Here is a 24,340-nt window from a genome sequence, read left to right on the forward strand (position 1 = left end):
TTTGTGCGAAATTCAAAAAACAACAAAAAACAAGTTGTATTATTAGTAATAGCGACCCCTTAAAACTATATAAAATCAAATAACCACGTGCTTATTAATTTAGTTCATGAACTATCGTACTCACATTTCGTTTTTATCAGGTGGATAAAGGCCCACAGGAACCATTTTGATAAATAAGGGGTGTTTTATTATTTTTTATCTGAGAGAAGAAGCTTATATTGATTACACAAAGGTTTGTGTAACGTAAGTACGTCCAAGTCATTTTATGGTTGACAGGTGCACCGTGATATTTGGACACAAACTGTACACGCTAAAGGTTTGTTTAATGGTGATGTAATCTTTATGCGCCATGACCGAGGGTGTTAAAAGTGGAATATTTCTGTGCATTTTTGTAATTCTCTTTGTTCAGAATGTAGTAACAACAGGTAAGTAGCCGTATTTAATGTAGGAAGTTTAATATATGTAGAAAATTATTAGGAAAAATTAAGAATGAAAAAAACATTTGAAAACTGCTGGTGAACCTAGACAGTTCAGTCTTACATTGTTTCACAGTTATTACTTATAGTTGAACCTAGAAAGTTAGACTAAGATAGACTAAGTCTAGAATTTGCTAAACAGATATTAAACTAGAGGACTTTAGAAACTGCGTGTTCATTTAACATGGCCGTTGTCGGAAAACTATTTTTATAAACCATTTGTTATAATAAAAACTGAAATTCATTTACCAGTGAAGTGTGATTATTATAAAATTGTTTTTCATGAGACACTGATGTTCGACATTTATATTTCCACATTACATATCGCGTTCCTACGAGCTGGTCCTGGCATGGTCAGGTGGGTTAAGGTGTTCGACTCTTAATCTGAGGGTCACGGGTTCGAATCCCTGTTACACCAAACCTGCTCGCCCTTTCAGCCGTGGGGGCGTTATAATGTGACGGTCAATCTCACTATTCGTTGGTAAAAGAGTAGCCAAAGAGTTGGCGGAGGGTGGTGATGACTAGTTGCCTTCTCTCTAGAGTTACGGTACTAAATTAGGGATGGTTAGCGCAGATAGTTCTCGTTTAGCTTTGTGCAAAATTAAAAAACAAACAAACAATCCTTACAAGGTTTGAGAGACGAAGAGTGTAAACTAGTATTTCAACCTCCCTATGACCGTTACATTTAGTGCCAACGATATATTTTACTCAATTCTATAGCTCATCAGGCCAGTTGAAATAGAATTTGTGGGAACGCTATTTGTGTATACGGTTGATATAGTGGGATTGAAATAACACAAGGTGCGGAATAAAAAATATAATATGTTTATATTATTGCCTTATGACAAATGTAATTCCTTGTCAACATGGTAGGTAAAATAATAAGTCACTGTGGTCACAATAAACAGTTACCCGAGATTGGAGAGTAGGTAATCTTACTTTACTTTTAAACAGGGTTGTAAGAGTTGCCCTGGAAATTATAGGCCAGCTACTTTTACTTCTGTAGCGGTGAATATTTGTCGAGAGTCTAATGAAATAATATTATGAAAATCCTTTAGTAAAATGTGGTGTCATAAATGTAAGTCAGTATGAACAAACGTGAAGAAAGTCTTCAGATACTAATGTGTTTCCTGAGAATACTGATTATTACAATGGGAAAAATGTGAATTTGAAGTTTGCAAGGAAAGTACTAGCTAAGAAAACTACATTGATCAGGGTTGAAAAAATATTAGTCTATTGGATTATAGTGTGGGTGGACAAGAATAGCGAACTAGTTTTGCTAATGGAGTCAAACCGGACTTTTGTTAGCAGTGGATTGTTTTGGAAGCTTGGAAAGTTGACCTTTGATTTGTTCTTGATACTGATAAAAACAAGTGGTAAAGTTTACTGATGACATTAACATTATTCAAGATGTTCAAATAAGTTTTACAGGTATTTGGAAAATGATTTTTAATTGTATTAAGTACAATAAATTAACTTGTGTTATCATAAATTGTGTCATACATTTAATATACATTGGAACTCAATAAATTACGTAACTGAAAAAAATAATTTTGGGGTACTTTGGACGGGTTCCTCAAATCAATGAAATTGTGCTCTGTTGCTACTAGTGACGGTAATACGAGGGCTGTTCAAAAAATACGCGGACTGACGTCATAAAACAAAATGTACTTTATTTAGAAGTTACAGGTCTGGAACCCCTTAAAGTACTCTCCTCCCCAACGCACACACTTATCCCAACGGTGTTTCCACTTGTTGAAACAGTCCTGGTACGCTTCTTTTGTAATGTCCTCCAGCTCCTTCGTCGCATTTGCCTTAATCTCGGGAATCGTCTCAAATCTTCTTCCTTTCAAGGGTCTTTTGAGTTTGGGGAAAAAAGAAAAAATCGCAAGGAGCAAGGTCAGGTGAGTAGGGGTGGTGGGGAAGAACAGTGATCGAGTGTTTGGCCAAAAACTCACGAGTTCTGAGGCACAAATTTCGCAACAACGCGGTGCATCTTCAATTTTTCAGTCAAAATCTCGTAACAAGATCCAACTGATATCCCACACTCTTCAGCAAGCTCCCTGACAGTCGGACGTCGATTTGCTCGTACCAGAGTGTTGATTTTGTCGACGTGTGGGTCGTCAGTTGACGTGGAAGGACGTCTAGGACGCTCATCATCTTCAATGGACTGTCGACCATCCTTAAAACGTTCATGCCACTTGAAACATGCCGTACGCTTCATAACAACATCACCGTAAGCCGTGTTAAGCATGGCAAAAGTTTCAGTCGTAGATTTTCCAAGTTTAACACAAAATGTCACAGGAAGTCGTTGCTCCTTCAGGTCATTCATTCTGAAATCCGCCAAACGAAAAAATCGCACTTCACTTGAAACCGCGTAGCTAATATACAAATGAAGATATCTGCAATCGGGAAATGGCGTCGTAATTAGCTGATCTGTGCAAACCTAGCGACACCAAGCGGATTCCACTGGAACCAACTGGAGCCGCGCAATTCAAACAGTCCGCGTATTTTTTGAACAGACCTCGTAGAATGTTAAGTGGCACAGCTGTATGTCTGTAGACTCATACCACTATAAATCGGGTTTTGATACTCGTGGTGGGCAGAGCACAGATAGCCCATTGTTTAGGTTTGTGCTTAATTTCAAACAATCAGTCCGTATAATGCTAGGAAATATTCAATGACATATTTATTAGAAATGAAACGAGGTAATTATCTCTCTATAATAACCATTAGTTTGGACTCATTTGGAATATTGTAAACCGTTATGGACGTCTTGCCAAAAATTAAACAGTGACTAATTTCACCTATTTTAAACTAGTGTAGATTATATTCTTATTCAGATCTATTCATATTACCTTCCAAGTTGTATGACAGTTTGTGGTTTAATATTAAATGTGGATTGGTCTAATTGATATATTTTCCCTTGTTAGGTGGTAAGTAGATATATTTTTTAAAATTTTGTTTGCACCAGCTATGTCAGAAAAAATATACTGATTTAATTTTTTTCAGAAAACGAATCGGGTGTCAAGTGTAAGGATCTTGATGAAAAAGATGTGAAATGGGAATACAATGAAAAGACAGATTCTTGCTACCATTTGTATGCAGGAAGTCAATGGGATAAGTTATCCTGGTACGAGGCCGATGACTACTGTGCCTTGTTTAATGCTCATTTAGTATCAATACATTCGAAGGAAGAGAATGAATTTCTGGTACAACTGGTATGTGACGATTTTTACTTAATGATATGTAAATTTCTTACGAGGACCTTGGGAAAATATTTTGATGATAGAATTTTGCATTTAGCATAAGTAAGAGTTTTTTCTTCAAGGAAATCGTTTCTTATGAATGTTTTTTACAAGCAAAATAAAAACAAACTTTTGTCCTCACAAAGTTACTTTAAGGGAAAGAAGCCAAGAAATATAAATTTACCCACATAAAACAAACATGTATCTTATCACATCTATAAATAATATATTTTTATGTGTATATCAGCATAAACACGGTCATTTTGTTTCTTTAACACAATTGAGAATGCTGGTTTGAATACGTCTATAAACATAACACTGACTTCTGTCTTGATGTTACGACTGGGAGTATATTTCAATTAAATATAAATGAAGATAGGAGTAAAACTTTACAATTAGAAGAGTTAATATGGTTTCCATAAAGTCTCTCCGGTTCCTCACAAACTTCTAACATTTGTTTCTACTTCTCACTTACTCAAATCTTACTTTTATAATTCTAAATATCTATCCTGCTCACGAGTAAGCTTAGATAATATTAGTGAAAGAATAGGAGATATTTTGCCCTCCAATAGATTATAATTCTTGAAGATTTATTCTACCAGTTTCAATTTAGGCATGATTCTTCGAATATTAAGAAGTTCCTCTACTTACGTATTTTCATATTATTCTTCAAATTTTAGGTTTTATCTAAAACCTAATTATTTTGATAATATTTTTAATACCTTAAGGCTCATCTTACTTACCTTATGTTCTACTCTCCCTTTCTCTTCCCTGAAATATGTTGACAATTTTCCTTAAAACTTGAAGTTTCGTGGTATATTAGATCATATTCTTGAAACATTAAGGTTTAGATAATATTATTGATCAGCTAATACTTAATCGGCCTTTTAATAAATCATACATTATTTATGAAACATTGAGGTTATTGTCCCTTCTAATTTACATCATATTATTCAGTAACACATCTTTTTGTCATTCTGTTACTATAAATATATTTTATTTTATTCGTGGCAGATGTTTAACTCTAAAAGGAGAAAAACATTCCTCAACTGAAATATTCTCCTTACTCTCGTATTATTGAGTTTGAAAACTTAAGGCCACGACGATTTACATAAGTCGAATAACTTATTACCACGAGGAAGAGTTAATCGCTGAGAAGTGACTATTGTCTGAGAGATTAACTGACTGTATCAGAGTTTAGCGTTTAGCCAACGCTTTAATTTAGGATCTATGGCTTCTTTCACGATGAAACCACAGATTGAAGAATAAGATATCCTGCAGTTTGGTGGATCCAAAATGGCTAATCGACTTCTTTCTCTAAGCATTAATCTTACTGCTAGGGAGACATGGATGAAAGGAGATCTAACAAGACAAAAATTAAATAAGCTAGCATCTCTATGACTTCCAAACATGTGATAATTAGAGTAACCTAAATCTAACTTTGGTCAAGGCCACCTGAGACCAGATGAAAATTTCTGGAGTCTTCTTATGATGGTTGAAGTCTACCAGTTAATGCTGTTCCTCCAGCAAATAAAACATTGTACATCAAGTGATCGGTTATAATATTCTCCATGATGGAGGCTTCTTCTGGTGGTTGAAGTCTGCCAATCCATGCTATTCCTTCAGCAAATAAAACATTGTACATCAATTGATCAGTTATAATACTCTACATGATGGAGGCTTCGTCTGGTGGTTGAAGTCTGTCTTGTTTGTTTGTTTTGGAATTTCGCACAAAGCTACTCGAGGACTATCTGTGCTAGCCGTCCCTGATTTAGCAGTGTAAGACTAGAGGGAAGGCAGCTAGTCATCACCACCCACCGCCAGCTCTTGGGCTACTCTTTTACCAACGAATAGTGGGATTGACCGTCACATTATAACGCCTTCACGGCTGGGAGGGCGAGCATGTTTGGCGCGACGGGAATGCGAACCCGCGACCCTCAGATTACGAGTCGCATGCCTTAACGCGCTTGGCCATGCCGGGTCTGAAGTCTGTCAATCCATACTATTCCTTCAGCAAATAAAACATTGTACATCAACTGATCGGTTATGATAATCTCCATGATGGAGGCTTCGTTTGGTGGTCGAAGTCTGCCAGTTAATGCTGTTCCTCCAGCAAATAAAACATTGTACATCAACTGATCAGTTATGATAATCTCCATGATGGAGGCTTCTTCTGGTGGTTGAAGTCTGCCACTTAATGCTGTTCCTCTAGCAAATAAAACATTGTACATCAACTGATTGGTTATGATAATCTCCATGATAAGGGGGTAAGTTACCAAAGTAGCCAAATTGAACAAAAAGTTTGACATAATATGGAACTGAGAATTTATTTGGCTAGAAATTAATGTTCTACTGAAAGGTTGATCAGATATCTGGATGATCTGCTTCATTTGTAATGGCTTCGATCTATCATTAGAATATTCTTGAAGAAAAATGCATAGAGAGATTACATAACGCGGCTATGAGACATTATGTAGGTGGGTTTGACATTCACATCTTAATGGAGACAGTTTTTGTGATAATGAGGTTCAAAGTTGTAAATTTAATAAGGTGTTATACAGGCAGACTTTTACAGCGGCAGTTACAGAATAAATATATATATATATATATTTCAGAGAGACTGCTGTCTTTAAGTGGTGCACGATGCTGGTTCGAACATTGTTAAGAATATACCAGAAACTATTATATCCTAACTCTGTAACAGTGCTCCACTGATTCCTGATAATTGGTTAGAGATTCAATTGTGTCTATGTCATAGTAAACGCCACTAATGAATCTGCCCAGATATTGCCCTGACAGAGAGTACTAAAGCATTGGTTTGTGGAGCAGAAATCTGGATTACTTCCAAATTAACTATCATCCATTGCTGCACAGTAAGATAGGGATAGGGATGGTTATTCATTTTCACCAACTGATAGTCTCCTACTACTTCAGTCCTCGAAAGTAATGGAACCAAAGTCGTATCTGATCACTGATTTGGATGAGTGCATTGAAAAGTTTATGCCAAGAGGTTTAATGGCCAGTTCAGCTCTCTCTTAGAGATGGGTGAATATTGTAATGTGTCTAAAAAAGATGCGAGGGCGTAAGATGGATTTTGTATTTAAATCAGGAGCTGTCTATGTATCAGACAATCGGCATCAAACCACCATTACATCCAGTTAACAGCGATTTTATTGTGGTGAATGGTTATAAATTAGGTGTGACTATAAAGATATACACATAGTCAGAACTTTCCCGATGAGAAGTAAGCTTTGACTAATCAATATCAAACGCACATTTCTATAGAAATGTCATCTGACGTTGGGAAGACAGCAGAAGTGTCTGAGGTATAGTGCTTTGGTGCAATGTATTGTGGTGCTAAAGAAGTTCAAACAATGGACTGTCCAGAAAGCTGGGAGAAGTAGCTCAAACCTTATTCTGGTTAAGAAGGATGAAATTCTAGTATTACTCTGTGATTTTGGTCAGTAATCCACCTGTCTTCCTGCTGGAAAAATCACTGGCAAAGTGAGCAAATTATAGGTAATTAAAACTATCATTATCACTAGTGTTGCTTCTGTCATGTCTTAGAATGAATAAAAGTTGCTGAAACATCTATTAAGCTAATACATCAATTTATACTGTAAGCTAAGGATTAAATCAACACAAGTTGATCTTTAACGTTTGAACTCAAAATTTGATCCTGCTATTGAAAACCTGAGAAAGATACTTCTGAAAATTTTGTTGTTTGTTTTTGAATTTCGCACAAAGCTACTCAAGGGCAATCTGTACTAGCCATCCCTAATTTAGCAGTGTAAGACTAGAGGGAAGGCAGCTAGTCATCACCACCCACTGCTAATTCTTCGGCTACTCTTTTACCAACGAATAGTGGGATTGACCGTCACATAAATGCTCCCACGGCTGAAAGGGCGAGCATGTTTGGTGCGACGGGAATTCGGACCCGCGATCCTCAGATTACGAGTCGAATGCCCTAACCCACCTAACCATGCTGGGCCTCTGAAAGTGCGAAATACATGCTTCAATTTAGAACCAGAAACATTTGTTCTCTTGTGTCCAGAAGTGAAAACTGTTGGTGGCGATAGAGTTTTTGATGACCTATTGCTATGGTAAGAGACTTGACTCAATCTGTGTTTCAATAAAAGGTGCACAGTTTCCTTGGTTTCCATTTTCTGGCCAACTAATCTAAGATTGGTACATTAACATCTGTTGTTACTAAAGATGATGTTCATCTTAGGCGGAATGATTCTGAAACTTAGAATTATTTTCCTTAAAGCATGGTGTAGTTATAGGTCTTATTAGACAGTAGTGTCAGCAATAACGGAATTGCTACTGAAATTGCAGAATGGATTGGAACGCATAGTTTCATATGCTCAGAGACCCTGACTGTATATCTGCATGATAAAAGAATAATTGTCTGCAGCTGTATTCTTCATCAAGCACTAATTATGGCATTGTAAGTGCCTAAATGAATATATGTGTTCAGTATTACATGTTAAGCAGCTACAATGAGAACACTTATTGCCAATTAAATGATGAAACAAAGGATTTGATCTGAATGTTGAGCTTTGAAATATGAACTAATATTTAGGTACTTATCTATAGAGCACTGTTTGAATAGTTTCATTACTATTGGTTAGAGAATTTCAGTTTTGATACAGAAATACTGATGAGGTAGTGGCCTTCCATGGTAGATTCAGTGGTAGTACGCAAACTCATGGCTTTAATAGCTTCGTTTTAAGTTTAGTTATTATTATTATTTTATCACAGGATAAAGTTTTTAACACGTAATGTATACCTCCAGAGTGCAAAGTTTTTTCAGTCCCTTAGGGCTATTTAAGCCGAGAAAAAAAAATTGACTAAAGTATTTTGATTCTCCCATAACTAACGTAACGGAGCTAAATCTGGGGTCTTCTTGAGTCTACTGCAATTCTACTATATTCTACAAATATTCTATAAGGAAGATGATAAAAAGAGACAAAACCCCATTGAAGAGTTTCCTGATGAGAAGTAAACAGAAAACAAGGGCATCCAAACGAAACAAAATAGAAGAGTAAAGGCAACAAGTCGAAGGAGGTGTTTCATTATGAATTGTGTAATTTGTCAACATAAGTATTTACAAAAACAACAACAACAAAATAGTGAACTAGCTGTTAGTTATTAATGGTCACCTGTTTCAGTTATTAGTATTAGACCCAGTGTTTGTAATCTCACTACCTTCATATGTACTGGATAACAACCTGATAATAGTGAAGGGAGTACTTCTATATTATGGAACAGCTACTGTCATGGTTACGGTGAGAATGAGCAACATTAAAACCTTGAAACTGACCTCTAGTTATCTGAACATTAGTTTCACCACCTATTAACTTTACACATCATTCATGAAACATTAATATATCTGAACATTAATTTCACAACCTAGTAACTTACACGTCATTCATGAAACATTAAGATATCTGAACATTAATTTCACAACCTAGTAACTTACACGTCATTCATGAAACATTAAGATATCTGAACATTAATTTCACAACCTAGTAACTTACACGTCATTCATGAAACATTAAGATATCTGAACATTAATTTCATGACCTAGTAACTTACACGTCATTCATGAAACATTAAGATATCTGTACATTCATTTCGCCAACTGGTAACTTTAACGTCATTCATGAAACATTAAGATATCTGAACATTAATTTCACCACCTAGTAACTTTACACGTTCATGAAACATTAAGATATCTGAACATTAATTTCACCACCTAGTAACTTTACACGTTCATGAAACATTAAGATATCTGAACATTAATTTCACCACCTAGTAACTTTACACGTTCATGAAACATTAAAATATTTTATTGTCCATTATTTTGGATAATAAAATTCATTCTGTCTTTCATTTACTAAGAACGTATTATTGAAATTAATTTTAATAACTTTGTATCACACTATTGCACTTGAAACTGTATTTTTATTCTTCTTAAGGCATGTTTGACCTTAATCTTTATTATTAAGATTTTTTTTGCATAATAACTACTTAAGTAAAATTCTTCTTAAGGCATGTTCGACCTTAGTCTTTATTATTAAGATTTTTTTGCATAATAACTACTTAAGTAAAATTCTCGAATCTTTAACATTTGACACCCTCGTAAGTTAGATTCGTACAGGATTTCAAGATGGCCGCAGAAAACATGTGCCTACTATTTTAAATAAAGAAAATTTGAACTTCTTAAAACTTTTGATTTTTAACGAAATATTGAACATCAATTAAGAGAAGAATATTTAACACAAAATTAAGAACCAAATGAAACAAGTCTTTTGATTTCATTACTTCAAAAAATCGACATTAAGCAGGAGATGACGAATGAAAGTTTACAACATATAAACACATAAAGTAAAAGTAAGTTTAATGTTTTTGTCATTTCAAAGTTGCCAGTTATCTATCCCAATTAATACTAGCGATGCTTTACAGATCAAAAGGAATACAGTTTATTCCTTTTCAACTTACTGGATCGGTCTTCACGCTTTGGGAGTAGATGGTCAGTTTGAATGGTCAGATGGAACTTTGACCGACTACAGAAACTGGAATTCAAAAGATCACGAAGTCTACCAAGAAGATAAATGTGTATTTATGTATTATAAATCCGGTAAGTTGGTAATTCTTGTTATCAACATTATATGTTTTACTCAACTTGAAATGTAATTTTTGTTATGAACGTTACATGTTTTACTCAACTTAAACTGTAATTTTTGTTATGAACGTTACATGTTTTACTCGACTTAAACTGTAATTTTTGTTATGAACGTTACATGTTTTACTCAACTTAAACTGTAATTTTTGTTATGAACGTTACATGTTTTACTCGACTTGAACTGTAATTTTTGTTATGAACGTTACATGTTTTACTCGACTTGAAATGTAATTTTTGTTATGAACGTTACATGTTTTATTCAACTTGAACTGTAATTTTTGTTATGAACGTTACATGTTTTACTCAACTTAAACTGTAATTTTTGTTATGAACGTTACATGTTTTACTCGACTTAAACTGTAATTTTTGTTATGAACGTTACGTGTTTTATTCAACTTGAACTGTAATTTTTGTTATGAACGTTACATGTAAACTGTAATTTTGTTATGAACGTTACATGTTTTACTCAACTTAAACTGTAATTTTTGTTATGAACGTTACATGTTTTACTCAACTTAAACTGTAATTTTTGTTATGAACGTTACATGTTTTACTCAACTTGAACTGTAATCTTTGTTATGAACGTTACATGTTTTACTCAACTTAAACTGTAATTTTTGTTATGAACGTTACATGTTTTACTCAACTTGAACTGTAATCTTTGTTATGAACGTTACATGTTTTACTCAACTTGAACTGTAATCTTTGCTATGAACGTTACATGTTTTACTCGACTTAAAGTGTAATTTTTGTTATGAACGTTATTTGTTTTTGACATATTGAGATCTAGTTTTAATGTCCCTTCAATATCATAGGTGTTTAACGTTAATTTTATTAGTACTTTTATTGAATTGGTATGAGATATTCTTGTTTAATGTATTATATATTTATTGATCATTCAATGATATACAAAATATTTTGCTTACGTATCTTTAATCGTATATTACTAATTTCTCTTTACGTCATTAATCTCTTAATCAGGGTATAATAATGTAGCTTTCTTTCATTATGCCTCTATAGCACCAACGCTGAAAATTCTAGTCAAGAATATGTGTACAATAAAATTAAAAATTAAAAAGCAGGATTAAATATATGTTTTGTACAAGGTGGCGCTTGTTATTATTGCAATTTTATTTAATATACATTAAACAATACGATTGTTGTTTCGTAGGCTAAGGACGTTTTGTTAAAACATTGTTAGGCTAATTTTAGTAAAAGTTACTACCGAACAGTTATTATATTTTATTTTCTATTAATTAACCAGTATATAAAGCTGTGCATGTTCTCGTTGTGCTATGAATCAAAACAATCTAGATTTTGATCACGTGTGTGTGAAAGACTGGGGAAGTGTGGGAACAGTCCATTACCCACCTTTTTAAAAGGCGCCTTACCCCTCAATTTTTACAAGCAAGAGAAGGAATTGTTTTAAACGAAATGTTTAATATTGTATATTTGAAATTAATTGTAAACTACGGAGTTTAGTTTTGTATCATCTATTGACAAGTTTTCTCTGCATGGTCGGGAGGTTTATTTATTTCCACAATAGGAACAAAAGATCCAACATGCAGCTAAAATTTCGATTATTAATTTTTTTTTTTCATTTTGCTTTCTTTGTTGGTGATTAACCACAAAGCTAGATGTGCCATCTGTGTTATGGCTACCACGGGTATCGAAACCTGGTTCCTAGCATGGAAATTCTATCCTTAAAAATAAGCATTAATAAAACACATACATAAAAACACTGAAATATTAATTTTCATCAATAATTTTACTGATAAAAAGTTTGTGGAGATATACATATCACACAAATTAGTTTAAAATGCATTGACATCATAATGTCGTACTTCCCTTCTGCCGGGCCCGGTATGGCCAAGCGTGTTAAGGCGTGCGACTTGTAATCTGAGGGTTGCGGGTTCACATCCCCGTCGCACCGAACATGCTCGCCCTTTCAGCCGTGGGTGCGTTATAATGTTACGGTCAATCCCACTATTCGTTGGTAAAAGAGTAGCCCAAGAGTTGGCGGCGGGTGATGATGACTAGCTGCCTACCCTCTAGTCTTACACTGTTAAATTAGGGACGGCTAGTGCAGATAGCCCTCGAGTAGCTTTGCGTGAAATTCTAAAACAAACAATTCCCTTCTGCCTCTCAGAAAATACGCGTTCATGCCATGGGCATCCAATAATTGTTGGAGATATTTACTTGGGTAACACTTATGGTATTTCAATCGCGAATCCACCTCCAAATACTTATGTAATTTCTCCAGATTTAAAAATAGTATGTATACTGAAATTTAAGTAAAACATCATTGTCTTCTCCTATCAGAAAATTTTACTTTTTACAACAATGTTTTCAAGCTTGTACTCTCACTCTATAATGTTACAGTGTTACAGTTTATTTTATAATGCCACAGTACTACAGTTTATTTTATAATATTACAGTGTTACAGTTTATTTTATAATGTTACAGTGTTACAGTTTATTTTATAATGTCACAGTACTACAGTTTATTTTATAATATTACAGTGTTACAGTTTATTTTATAATGTTGCAGTGTTACAGTTTATTTTTTTAGATAAAGCAGCTGATAAGCAGATTTTGTTTCCTTGAACTTACCATTTATGCTGTTCAACAATATATTCTTGTTTACTTACACCTAACCTATTTAGGTTGCTTAATATGGTGGGGCAGCACCTGTTAATTGGTCTTATTTATTTAAACCCTCAACAATTATAATGTTCATCACCATGTTCTAATTTATTCAAACCTTCAATAAATATAGTGTTCATCACCATGTTCTCATTTATCAAAACCTTCAATATCATATTATTCATCACCATGTTCTAATTTACTCAAACGTTCAACAATTATATTATTCATCACCATGTTCTTGTTTTTTCAAACCTTCAACAATTATACAGTTAATCACCATATTCTAGTCTATTCAAACCTTAAATAATTATACTGGTTATTACTATGGTATTATTTATCCAAACCTTTAATAATTATATTGTATATCACTATATTCTTTTTTATTCAAATGTTCAACAGTTATCGTGTTCGTCATCGTGTTTTGATTTATTCAAACCTGCAATAATTATATTCTTCATCACCATGTTCTTGTTTAACCAAACCTTCAATAATTATATTCTTCATCACTATGTTCTTGTTTAACCAAACCTTCAATAATTATATTCTTCATCACCATGTTCTTGTTTAACCAAACCTTCAACAATTATATTCTTCATCACCATGTTCTTGTTTAACCAAACCTTCAATAATTATATTCTTCATCACCATGTTCTTGTTTAACCAAACCTTCAATAATTATATTGTTCATCACCACGTTCATATTTATTCAAATCTCCAATCATTATATTGTTCATCTCTATCATCTTTCATCGAAACCTTCAATAATTATAAAATTCATCACCATATTTTAATTTTTTCTAACCTTAAATAGTTATACTGTTCATCATAATGTTCTTTTATATTCCAACGTTCAATAATTATACTATGCTGCCCTTTAGTTGGACTGTCCACTGATGTATTTATACATGACTTAGAAACGTTTTATGTGCAGAAGTTTCATCAAGAGTCACTGGTAACTTAAAAGGGAACAAGTGTTGAAAACTCTATCAGTATGACATAAAGATGTCATACAAAGGTGAAACAATGGTAAAAACATGTTAAACTGTAAAATATCTTATATACTTCTATTCAGACACCAAGAATCTTATTAATGTTCTATACATTTATTTATTCACCATCATGTTCTTGTTATCCATTCTTCATTAGTACTTGTCTTATATACTTCTATTCAGACACCAAGAATCTTATTAATGTTCTGTACATTTATTTATTCACCTCATGTCTTATTAGTGTTCTATACATTTATTTATTCACCATCATGTTCTTGTTATATTCTTCATTAGTACTTGTCTTATATTCTTCTAGACACCAAGAATCTTATTAATGTTCTATACATTTATTTATTCACCATCATGTTCTTGTTATCCATTCTTCATTAGTACTTGTCTTATATACTTCTATTCAGACACCAAGAATCTTATTAGTGTTCTATACATTTATTTATTCACCATCATGTTCTTGTTATCCATTCTTCATTACCATCATGTTCTTGTTATCCATTCATTCTTCATTAGTACTTGTCTTATATACTTCTATTCAGACACCAAGAATCTTATTAGTGTTCTGTTATACATTTATTTATTCACCATCATGTTCTTGTTATCCATTCTTCATTAGTACTTGTCTTATATACTTCTATTCAGACACCAAGAATCTTATTAGTGTTCTGTACATTTATTTATTCACCATCATGTTCTTGTTATCCATTCTTCATTAGTACTTGTCTTATATACTTCTATTCAGACACCAAGAATCTTATTAGTGTTCTATACATTTATTTATTCACCATCATGTTCTTGTTATCCATTCTTCATTAGTACTTATAAGGCCATTTTGGACACGGGATTAATACGTAATTAATATGCAAGTGACGTGTTAATTTATGTCTAATTAGTCGTTGATTAATTAAACATTAATTAGATGTAAATGATATGTAATGAATGTCTAAAGGTGATATGTGTTTGTTCACACATTCGGTGATTACCTTTTTCACTTAATTTATGTCTAATTAATGGTTGATTAATTAGAAATTAATTAGATGTAAATGATATGTAATGAATGTCTAAAGGTGATATGTGTTTGTTCACACATTCGGTGATTACCTTTTTCATTTAATTTATGTCTAATTAATGGTTGATTAATTAGAAATTAATTAGATGTAAATGATATGTAATGAATGTCTAAAGGTGATATGTGTTTGTTCACACATTCGGTGATTACCTTTTTCACTTAATTTATGTCTAATTAGTGGTTGATTAATTAGAAATTAATTAGATGTAAATGATATGTAATGAATGTCTAAGGTGATATGTGTTTATTCACACATTCGGTGATTACCTTTTTCACTTAAACTCCATACACTAACGTTTTTAACTGTAAATAACGAAATTATCCACAATGTTATTGATTGTTCTCTTAAATGGTTAGGATGCTTGACTTAAAATCTGATAATTGCAGATTTGAATTTCTGTCCTTCCAAGCATGCTTATTCATTCAGTCGTGGTAGCACTATAAAGCGACGGTCAATCCCACTATTCAATAATAGCCGCTAACTTTTTTTTTTAAATGAAATAATTTAAACCTAAAACCTATACCAATACATTAGCCTCGAACTGTTTTTTGCAACGAAAGGATATAAACTTAAAATCTGCACCAATACAAAATATTTAAAATTTATTTTACAACGAATAAATATAAGCCTAAACTCTAATACACTAAGACTATAGTCTCAAACTTTCTTTTGTGATAAAGGAATATAAACCTGAAACATGTATCAAGACATTGGACTCAAATTTTCTTTTGAACCTAAGCCTAAAACATACACCAAGGTATTTTCTAAACTTAAAGCCTTATAAAATTCATTTAATCTCTCTAAACCCTAATAGATATTATTTGTATCCGTTGTCATTCTGTGAATTATTTGATTTGATCTGTAGCTTGAGCTTTTATGTTCTTATATATTAGGGAACAACATTTGATTATCAATTGCTATTAATAAATTGTAGTTTATCTGATTTTTAATTGTATAATTCCTTCTTCTTTAGGTAAATGGAAGGATGAAAATTGCCAAAAGCATGTTGACGGTTATATCTGCAAAAGACCTAACAGCGTGGACCCTTCTCCGAGACCAACACCAAATCCAACACCAATGCCTGGATACTGTCCCAAGGATTGGTCGGCTTACGGTGGGTAGTGATTAACAAATGTTAACCAAGGATAATAGTTTGTGAGAAATGTGTATTTGCACTTATCGGAACAGTTTGCTTTTATGCTAAAGAGAATTTCTATTAACAACAGTCACTTTTTCCACACTGATAAAATTCGGTTTAAGCTTTTCAATATGATGTCGAATAGGGGTTATTTAGTAAGTGAACGTATTGGTCAGAGTTTATACTGGCCTTTTTATACTGTGTTATAGCACAGGATGGTTCAGAAGTACAATATTGGAATATGTATAAGTTCGTAAACAGACGTACACCAGGAGTGAAGATTTGAACCAATCAATACAGAAATATTTTTGCTGTTAAAGATAGATGTCTCTATAAAGAAAATAAAGGTTGTTACAAAATTAATGCACCAAAAATAAAGTTGAATCACATTTGTATTATTTGAGATAACAATAAAGTTCAAAACAATACATTTTCTGAACAATTGTTAGTTTTATTTAATTTAATTAATAAATATTTAAATTTATTCCGTTATTAGCTATTATCAACCTAATTCTAAGAACATTTTCCAGCACTACTGTAGGGATAGATATGACAACGTCAGAGGAAGTTCCAATTCCTCAAGATCCCGTGTTTTGTTGCGATAGGACTTTTGTTTTAAAGGGCTGAAATAGGAGGGTCTTTTCCTGAGTTGAATCTAAAACAGTGCTAGTTCTGAAGGAGGATCTTTTCCTAAGTTGAATCTAAAACAGAGCTAGTTCTGAAGGAGGATCTTTTCCTGAGCTGAATATAAAACAGTGCTTGTTCTGAAGGAGGATCTTTTCCTAAGTTGAATCTAAAACAGAGCTAGTTTTGAAGGAGGATCTTTTCCTGAGTTGAATCTAAAACAGTGCTAGTTCCAAAGGAGGATCTTTTCCTGAGTTGAATATAAAACAGTGATAGTTCTGAAGGAGGATCTTTTCCTAAGTTGAATCTAAAACAGAGCTAGTTCTGAAGGAGGATCATTTCCTGAGTTGAATATAAAACAGTGCTAGTTCTGAAGGAGGATCTTTTCCTAAGTTGAATCTAAAACAGAGCTAGTTTTGAAGAAGGATCTTTTCCTGAGTTGAATCTAAAACAGTGCTAGTTCCAAAGGAGGATCTTTTCCTGAGTTGAATATAAAACAGTGATAGTTCTGAAGGAGGATCTTTTCCTAAGTTGAATCTAAAACAGAGCTAGTTCTGAAGGAGGATATTTTCCTGAGTTGAATCCAAAACAGTGCTAGTTCTGAAGGAGGATCTTTTCCTGAGTTGAATCTAAAACAGTGCTAGTTCTGAAGGAGGATCTTTTCCTAAGTTGAATCTAAAACAGTGCTAGTTCTGAAGGAGGATCTTTTCCTGAGTTGAATCTAAAACAGTGCTAGTTCCAAAGGAGGATCTTTTCCTGAGTTGAATATAAAACAGAGCTAGTTCTGAAGGAGGATCTTTTCCTAAGTTGAATCTAAAACAGTGCTAGTTCTGAAGGAGGATCTTTTCCTAAGTTGAATCTAAAACATAGCTAGTTCTGAAGGAGGATCTTTTCCTAAGTTGAATCTAAAACATAGCTAGTTCTGAAGGAGGATCTTTTCCTGAGTTGAATCTAAAACAGTGCTAGTTCTGAAGGAGGATCTTTTCCTGAGTTGAATCTAAAACAGTGCTAGTTCTGAAGGAGGATCTTTTCCTAAGTTGAATCTAAAACAGAGCTAGTTTTGAAGGAGGATCTTTTCCTGAGTTGAATGAGTTGAATCTAAAACAGTGCTAGTTCTGAAGGAGGATACTTTTCTAAGTTGAATCTAAAACAGAGCTAGTTTTGAAGGAGGATCTTTTCCTGAGTTGAATCTAAAACAGTGCTACTTCGGAAGGAGGATCTTTTTCTAAGTTGAATCTAAAACAGAGCTAGTTTTGAAGGAGGATCATTTCCTGAGTTGAATATAAAACAGTGCTAGTTCTGAAGGAGGATATTTTCCTAAGTTGAATCTAAAACAGTGCTAGTTCTGAAGGAAGATCTTTTCCTGAGTTGAATCTAAAACAGTGCTAGTTCCAAAGGAGGATCTTTTCCTGAGTTGAATATAAAACAGAGCTAGTTCTGAAGGAGGATCTTTTCCTAAGTTAAATATAAAACAGTGCTAGTTCTGAAGGAGGATCTTTTCCTAAGTTGAATCTAAAACATAGCTAGTTCTGAAGGAGGATATTTTCCTGAGTTGAATCCAAAACAGTGCTAGTTCTGAAGGAGGATCTTTTCCTGAGTTGAATCTAAAACAGTGCTAGTTCTGAAGGAGGATCTTTTCCTAAGTTAAATCTAAAACAGAGCTTGTTTTGAAGGAGGATCTTTTCCTGAGTTGAATCTAAAACAGTGCTAGATCTGAAGGAGGATCTTTTCCTGAGTTGAATCTAAAACAGTGTGAAGGAGGATCTTTTCTAGTTGAATCTAAAACAGAGCTAGTTTTGAAGGAGGATCATTTCCTGAGTTGAATCTAAAACAGTGCTAGTTCCAAAGGAGGATCTTTTCCTGAGTTGAATATAAAACAGTGCTAGTTCTGAAGGAGGATCTTTTGCTAAGTTGAATCTAAAACAGAGCTAGTTCTGAAGGAGGATATTTTCTTGAGTTGAATCCAAAACAGTGCTAGTTCTGAAGGAGGATCTTTTCCTGAGTTGAATGTAAAACAGTGCTAGTTCTGAAGGAGGATCTTTTCCTAAGTTGAACCTAAAACAGTGCTAGTTCTGAAGGAGGAGTTGAATCTAAAACAGTGCTAGTTCTGAAGGAGGATCTTTTCCTGAGCTGAATCTAAAACAGTGCTAGTTCTGAAGGAGGATCTTTGCCAAGTTGAATCTAAAACAGTGCTAGTTCTGAAGGAGGATCTTTTCCTGAGTTGCCAATAGAATCTAAAACAGAGTTAGTTCTGAAATCTACAATAAAACACGTTCTTAGAAAATGTAACAACAACAATAAACAACTTCAATAAAACTTACAAACCATGAGAATATATTTCGTTTTGGATATTGTTATTTCAAATAATAAAAATGTATTCAACTTTCTTTTTGGTATATTCATTTTGGGACACCCTGAAAGTTTCATGATATAGTAAGCAAGTATTTTGTTTCACTCTACTATTTTTGATGTCTTTCAGACGTTATTCTAAGCATGCTAAATTTTCTTCCGTAGGAGACAAATGTTTTCAATTTCGAGGAGATTCAGAAATTACAAGGTTGTCATGGCAAGCTGCCCTTAAAACATGCAGAAGTATGGGAGCTAATCATGACCTAGCGTCCATCCACAGTATAGGAGAGCAGAGTAGGAAATATTTATTAACAAACTAGTGTTGTTTCTTTTATTTTCAAATAATTGAGTTAAAACATTTGTTCCTTGTACCACACTTTTGTAATTTTTAGTGCTTTGTACGACTGATACTTCTGAGAGAATATATTTTATAAATTCAGTACTAGAAATACGAAATGAATTCTAAACTTTTTTAAATAACTTATCATGAGCAAAATATTTCTCCTTTTGCTAAATATTCGCTTTGGTTTTCACGTGAATATTATTTTAAACAAACTCTAAGATTATTCGTTTATTAAGGGTTGAATTTTTCAGTTTTTTTAAGGGACTTCTCTCAGACGTGTTTTTTCCCTCTTTCTCAGACAAAGTACCTGAAGTCGATCTTACCATATAACACAATAAACCTTCTATCAGAAAGAAAGAAATGTTCTGAGCAAGAAAGGTTCCGTAAAAAAGAACTGTTTCTGAACAATATAATTAGATTAGTTTCATTGTTGATTTACAGATCAGAATTTCGGCTTTGTTTTGAGAAAACAGTAACTCAGTGTCCTTTGTCTTGCGATCTCTCTCGTGGTCATATTAAACTCGAAGATAATTTTTGTAACTCTACACTTTAGATATAGTTATTAATTCCATTATTTTGTGTATAAAATTATATTTCTGATGAAACAGTAAGAACAAGAACAACAACAAAAACATTTCAATTATTATTGGTTTGTAGTTAAATCAGTTCATCTCGAACAGACAAATTCAAGTTTAGTTTAAGATGCAGTTTATATATATATTTGCTAGAATGTCTCGATGAAACTCCATTCACGTGAGGATTGTTAACGAATATAAAACAACAAAATTAGGAGGAACAACAGTAGTGTATCAATTCTAAAAAGTAATATCTACTTTCTTTGTTTTAAGTGTTTCTGACTGCTCTAATGGGTCTACACAAGAGCGCTGCCTGGATTGGACTTAACCAGTTGGGGAAATTGAACAACAATTACGGTTGGTCTGATAACAGTAGGTTTGACTTCCAGTGGTGGGGTCCTAGTGAACCAAGTGGCTACAGCGTGAGTTCTTGTATTTCTGTTACTCAACTTGCGTTTCTTAAATTTCTAGCTTTTCACTATTGTAGCTTTTTTGATAAATTAAGGTTATTTAAATTAGTTCATCAAATATTACGCTCTTAAAACGTGGCTTATTTGAGTCTCTCGTGTTGCTCAACTTGCGTTTCTTAAATTTCTAGCTTTTCACTATTGTAGCTTTTTTGATAAATTAAGGTTATTTAAATTAGTTCATCAAATATTACGCTCTTAAAACGTGACTTATTTGAGTCTCTCGTGTTAAATGAAAAAAAAAAATTGTTGCCATCTCAGCAAAGATTCATTTGAGTGTCACTATGTTTAGAACCCGAGATTACTATTGTTGTCCTTGTAATAGAGTTTATTGACCGATAACAGCTACTGATGTTTACTTCTCAAATTGTATTGAAGTTTATAGTTAGAATTTTCTTCGAGTTGTAAAAAGATGGTACACTACAGTAATTTCTGATTATGACAATATAATGTTTTCAAACACTTTCTGATTATGACAATATAACGTCTTCTAATGCTTTCTGATTATGATGTTTTGTAATGCTTTTGGGCCAAGACAACATGATATTTTACTTTGGATTAAGACAACATGATATTTTACTTTGGATCAAGAAGATATCATATCTTGTAGCATTTTCTATCCGCGACAACATTTTTTTGTGGCTTTCTGGACATGACAAGATGTTTTGTGATACTTTATCGAATCATGACAAGATGTTTTGTGATACTTTATCGAATCATGACATGACAAGATGTTTTTTGATACTTTATCGGATCATGACATGACAAGATGTTTTGTGATACTTTATCGGATCATGACATGACGAGATGTTTTGTGATACTTTATCGAATCATGACATGACAAAACTTTGCTTATTGTCAATCATGGTTTCATGTTGTTTTGTCCTTTCAGTCCATGACGTCATGATCGTTTTTTGGGCAATGAAATGATGATGTTTTGTTTTAATTTTGGCCATTAACAATGTGATATATTTATTTTGGGCCATGGTGTGATTATATGTTACAATCTTCTTGAGCTCAGAAAACGTGGTGTTTTTGTCTTTTCGCGACATGACATTGTGACCTTCTGTTTTCACCTCTGGGCTGTTACATGATAATTTCTTATATTTATTTGGGGTCAAGAGCAAATAATGTTTTTATATTCAGTAACAAGGTAACTTATTATTTCTTTTGATAAAATAACTATATTTTGTATTTTGAGACATGACAACATGTTTTTTTATTTTAATTTATTTTCTTGAGGGATCATGAGATGATGACCTTTTGATCTGTTGTTTTCCTTTCGAACCATAACGACACATGTTTTGAATTACATGTTGACCACACGATGATATCATTATTATATTATCTACTTTTTCTGGTTTAAGTTGTGGCTTGTTTTTTTCTTTTTCCATTTGGGCCATGAGACGATAATGTTTAAAGGTTTTCGGTGTGTCCAATTTGAATAGTGCGAATTGAACATGTTTCTTTAGTCTTAGATACATGTTATAATATTTCATATATTTAAATCCGTCGTTGAGCCAGTCCAAAGTTTACGGAACTAGGATACTACAATTCATAGTTCGATATCCCACGGTAGACAAACTTCAGGTAACCGACTGCGAGCTCTGTGCTGAAAATAGACCGAAAATACAGTAATTTACAAAGTTTTATACACTGTTACAAACACATTTAGAACACTGGTTTCTTTTATATTACACCACAGGAAGATCGAGCTCAGAACAAAGATTTCTTTGATATTATACCACGATAAGATCGAGTATAAAACAGATGGTATTTAGTATTATACCACAATAAGTCTGATTTTAGAACAAAGACTTGTTTCGTATTATACTACAATAAGACCGAGTTTAGAACAGAGGTTTGTTTGATATTATACCACAATAAGATCGAGTATAAAACAGATGGTATTTAGTATTATACCACAATAAGTCTGATTTTAGAACAGAGATTTTTTTTACATTATACCACAATAAGAGCGAATTTGAGATAAAGGTTTGTGCTTTATTTTGTCACATTAAAACCCAGTTTGAAACAGAGGTTTGTTCAATACTATACTACAATAAGATAGAATTTAGAACAGAGATTTGTTTGATATTATACCACAATAAGAACGCGTTTAGAGCAGAGGTTTGTTTAATATTATACAACAACAACACCGAGTTTAGAACAGAAGCTTTTTTTTTTCATACTATACCACAATGAGATCGAGTTTTGAACAGATGTTTGTTTAATATTGCACCACAGTAAGACCGAGTTTAAAACTGTATTTTGTTTAATGTTATACTACAATAAGACCGAGTTTAGAACAGAGGTTTGTTTGATATTATACCACAATAAGACCGATTTTAGAACAGAGGTTTGTTTGATATTATACCACAATAAGACCGATTTTAGAACAGAGTTTGATATTATACCACAATAAGACCGAGTTTGGAACAATGTTTTGTTTAATATTATTCCACAATAAGACCGAGTTTATAAGAAAGGTTTGTTTGATATTATACAACAATAAGACCGAGTTCAGAAAAGAACATTGTTTTCCATTATATCACAATATAGACCAAGTTTAGTTTTCAGTGATGTCGAGAAAAACCCACTTATAGAGAAATATTTATGTAAAAACGACTGGTTTGTGTTGAGAAAATTTTTTATGTAGAGGAGCGAACAACGTTTCGATCTTCTTCGGTCATCGTCAGGTTCACAAAGAAAGAGAGAGGTAACTGACTGATAGCTGATCACATGTTTAAAGGGGTTATGTAACTTAGTTTAGGAATGTAGAGGGCGTGCTTAGATATTTGATTATATTTATTAATATAGGTATAAAGGTGTTTCTTTGTATTGGTTTATTTTGGGCTTGAGTTGTTGTATAAGTAAGGCTTTTTTAATCTTGCGTTTCTTTATCTTTTTTTCTTTATTTAGTATTTGGGTGTTTTCTATGTTTATATCGTGTTTATTTGAGATCGAGTTTAGAAGAAAGGTTTGTTTGATATTACACCACAATAAGAGCGAATTTAGAACAGAAGTTTGTTTTGTATTATATCACAATAAGAGCGAATTTAGAACAGAAGTTTGTTTTGTATTATATCACAATAAGAGCGAATTTAGAACAGAAGTTTGTTTTGTATTATATCACAATAAGAGCGAATTTAGAACAGAAGTTTGTTTTGTATTATATCACAATAAGAGCGAATTTAGAACAGAAGTTTGTTTTGTATTATATCACAATAAGAGCGAATTTAGAACAGAAGTTTGTTTTGTATTATATCACAATAAGAGCGAATTTAGAACAGAAGTTTGTTTTGTATTATATCACAATAAGAGCGAATTTAGAACAGAAGTTTGTTTTGTATTATATCACAATAAGAGCGAATTTAGAACAGAAGTTTGTTTTGTATTATATCACAATAAGAGCGAATTTAGAACAGAAGTTTGTTTTGTATTATATCACAATAAGAGCGAATTTAGAACAGAAGTTTGTTTTGTATTATATCACAATAAGAGCGAATTTAGAACAGAAGTTTGTTTTGTATTATATCACAATAAGAGCGAATTTAGAACAGAAGTATGTTTTGTATTATATCACAATAAGACCGAGTTTAGAACAGAGGTTTGTTTGATATTATACCAGAATAATACCGAGTTTAGAACAGAATTAGTTTTGTATTATATCACAAAAAACACCAGTTTAGAACAAAGGTTTCTTTGAT

General features: G+C 32.9%; 1 protein-coding gene across 1 annotated transcript in view; it reads left to right on the top strand.

The window, feature by feature from the left end:
* The first annotated feature begins 230 nt into the window (after positions 1–230).
* Positions 231–24,340, top strand: part of LOC143249863 (macrophage mannose receptor 1-like) — a 118,814-nt gene continuing 94,704 nt past the window's right edge. The window contains exons 1-6 of the mRNA XM_076500424.1: positions 231–425; positions 3,489–3,697; positions 10,196–10,370; positions 16,108–16,248; positions 19,411–19,539; positions 20,437–20,585. Coding sequence (XP_076356539.1) covers positions 350–425; positions 3,489–3,697; positions 10,196–10,370; positions 16,108–16,248; positions 19,411–19,539; positions 20,437–20,585 — 879 coding nt within the window. The 5' untranslated portion in view covers positions 231–349. The remainder of the gene's footprint in view (positions 426–3,488; positions 3,698–10,195; positions 10,371–16,107; positions 16,249–19,410; positions 19,540–20,436; positions 20,586–24,340) is intronic.

This window comes from Tachypleus tridentatus, chromosome 4 (genome assembly GCF_004210375.1).
Source record: "Tachypleus tridentatus isolate NWPU-2018 chromosome 4, ASM421037v1, whole genome shotgun sequence".
Lineage (NCBI taxonomy): Eukaryota > Metazoa > Arthropoda > Merostomata > Xiphosura > Limulidae > Tachypleus > Tachypleus tridentatus.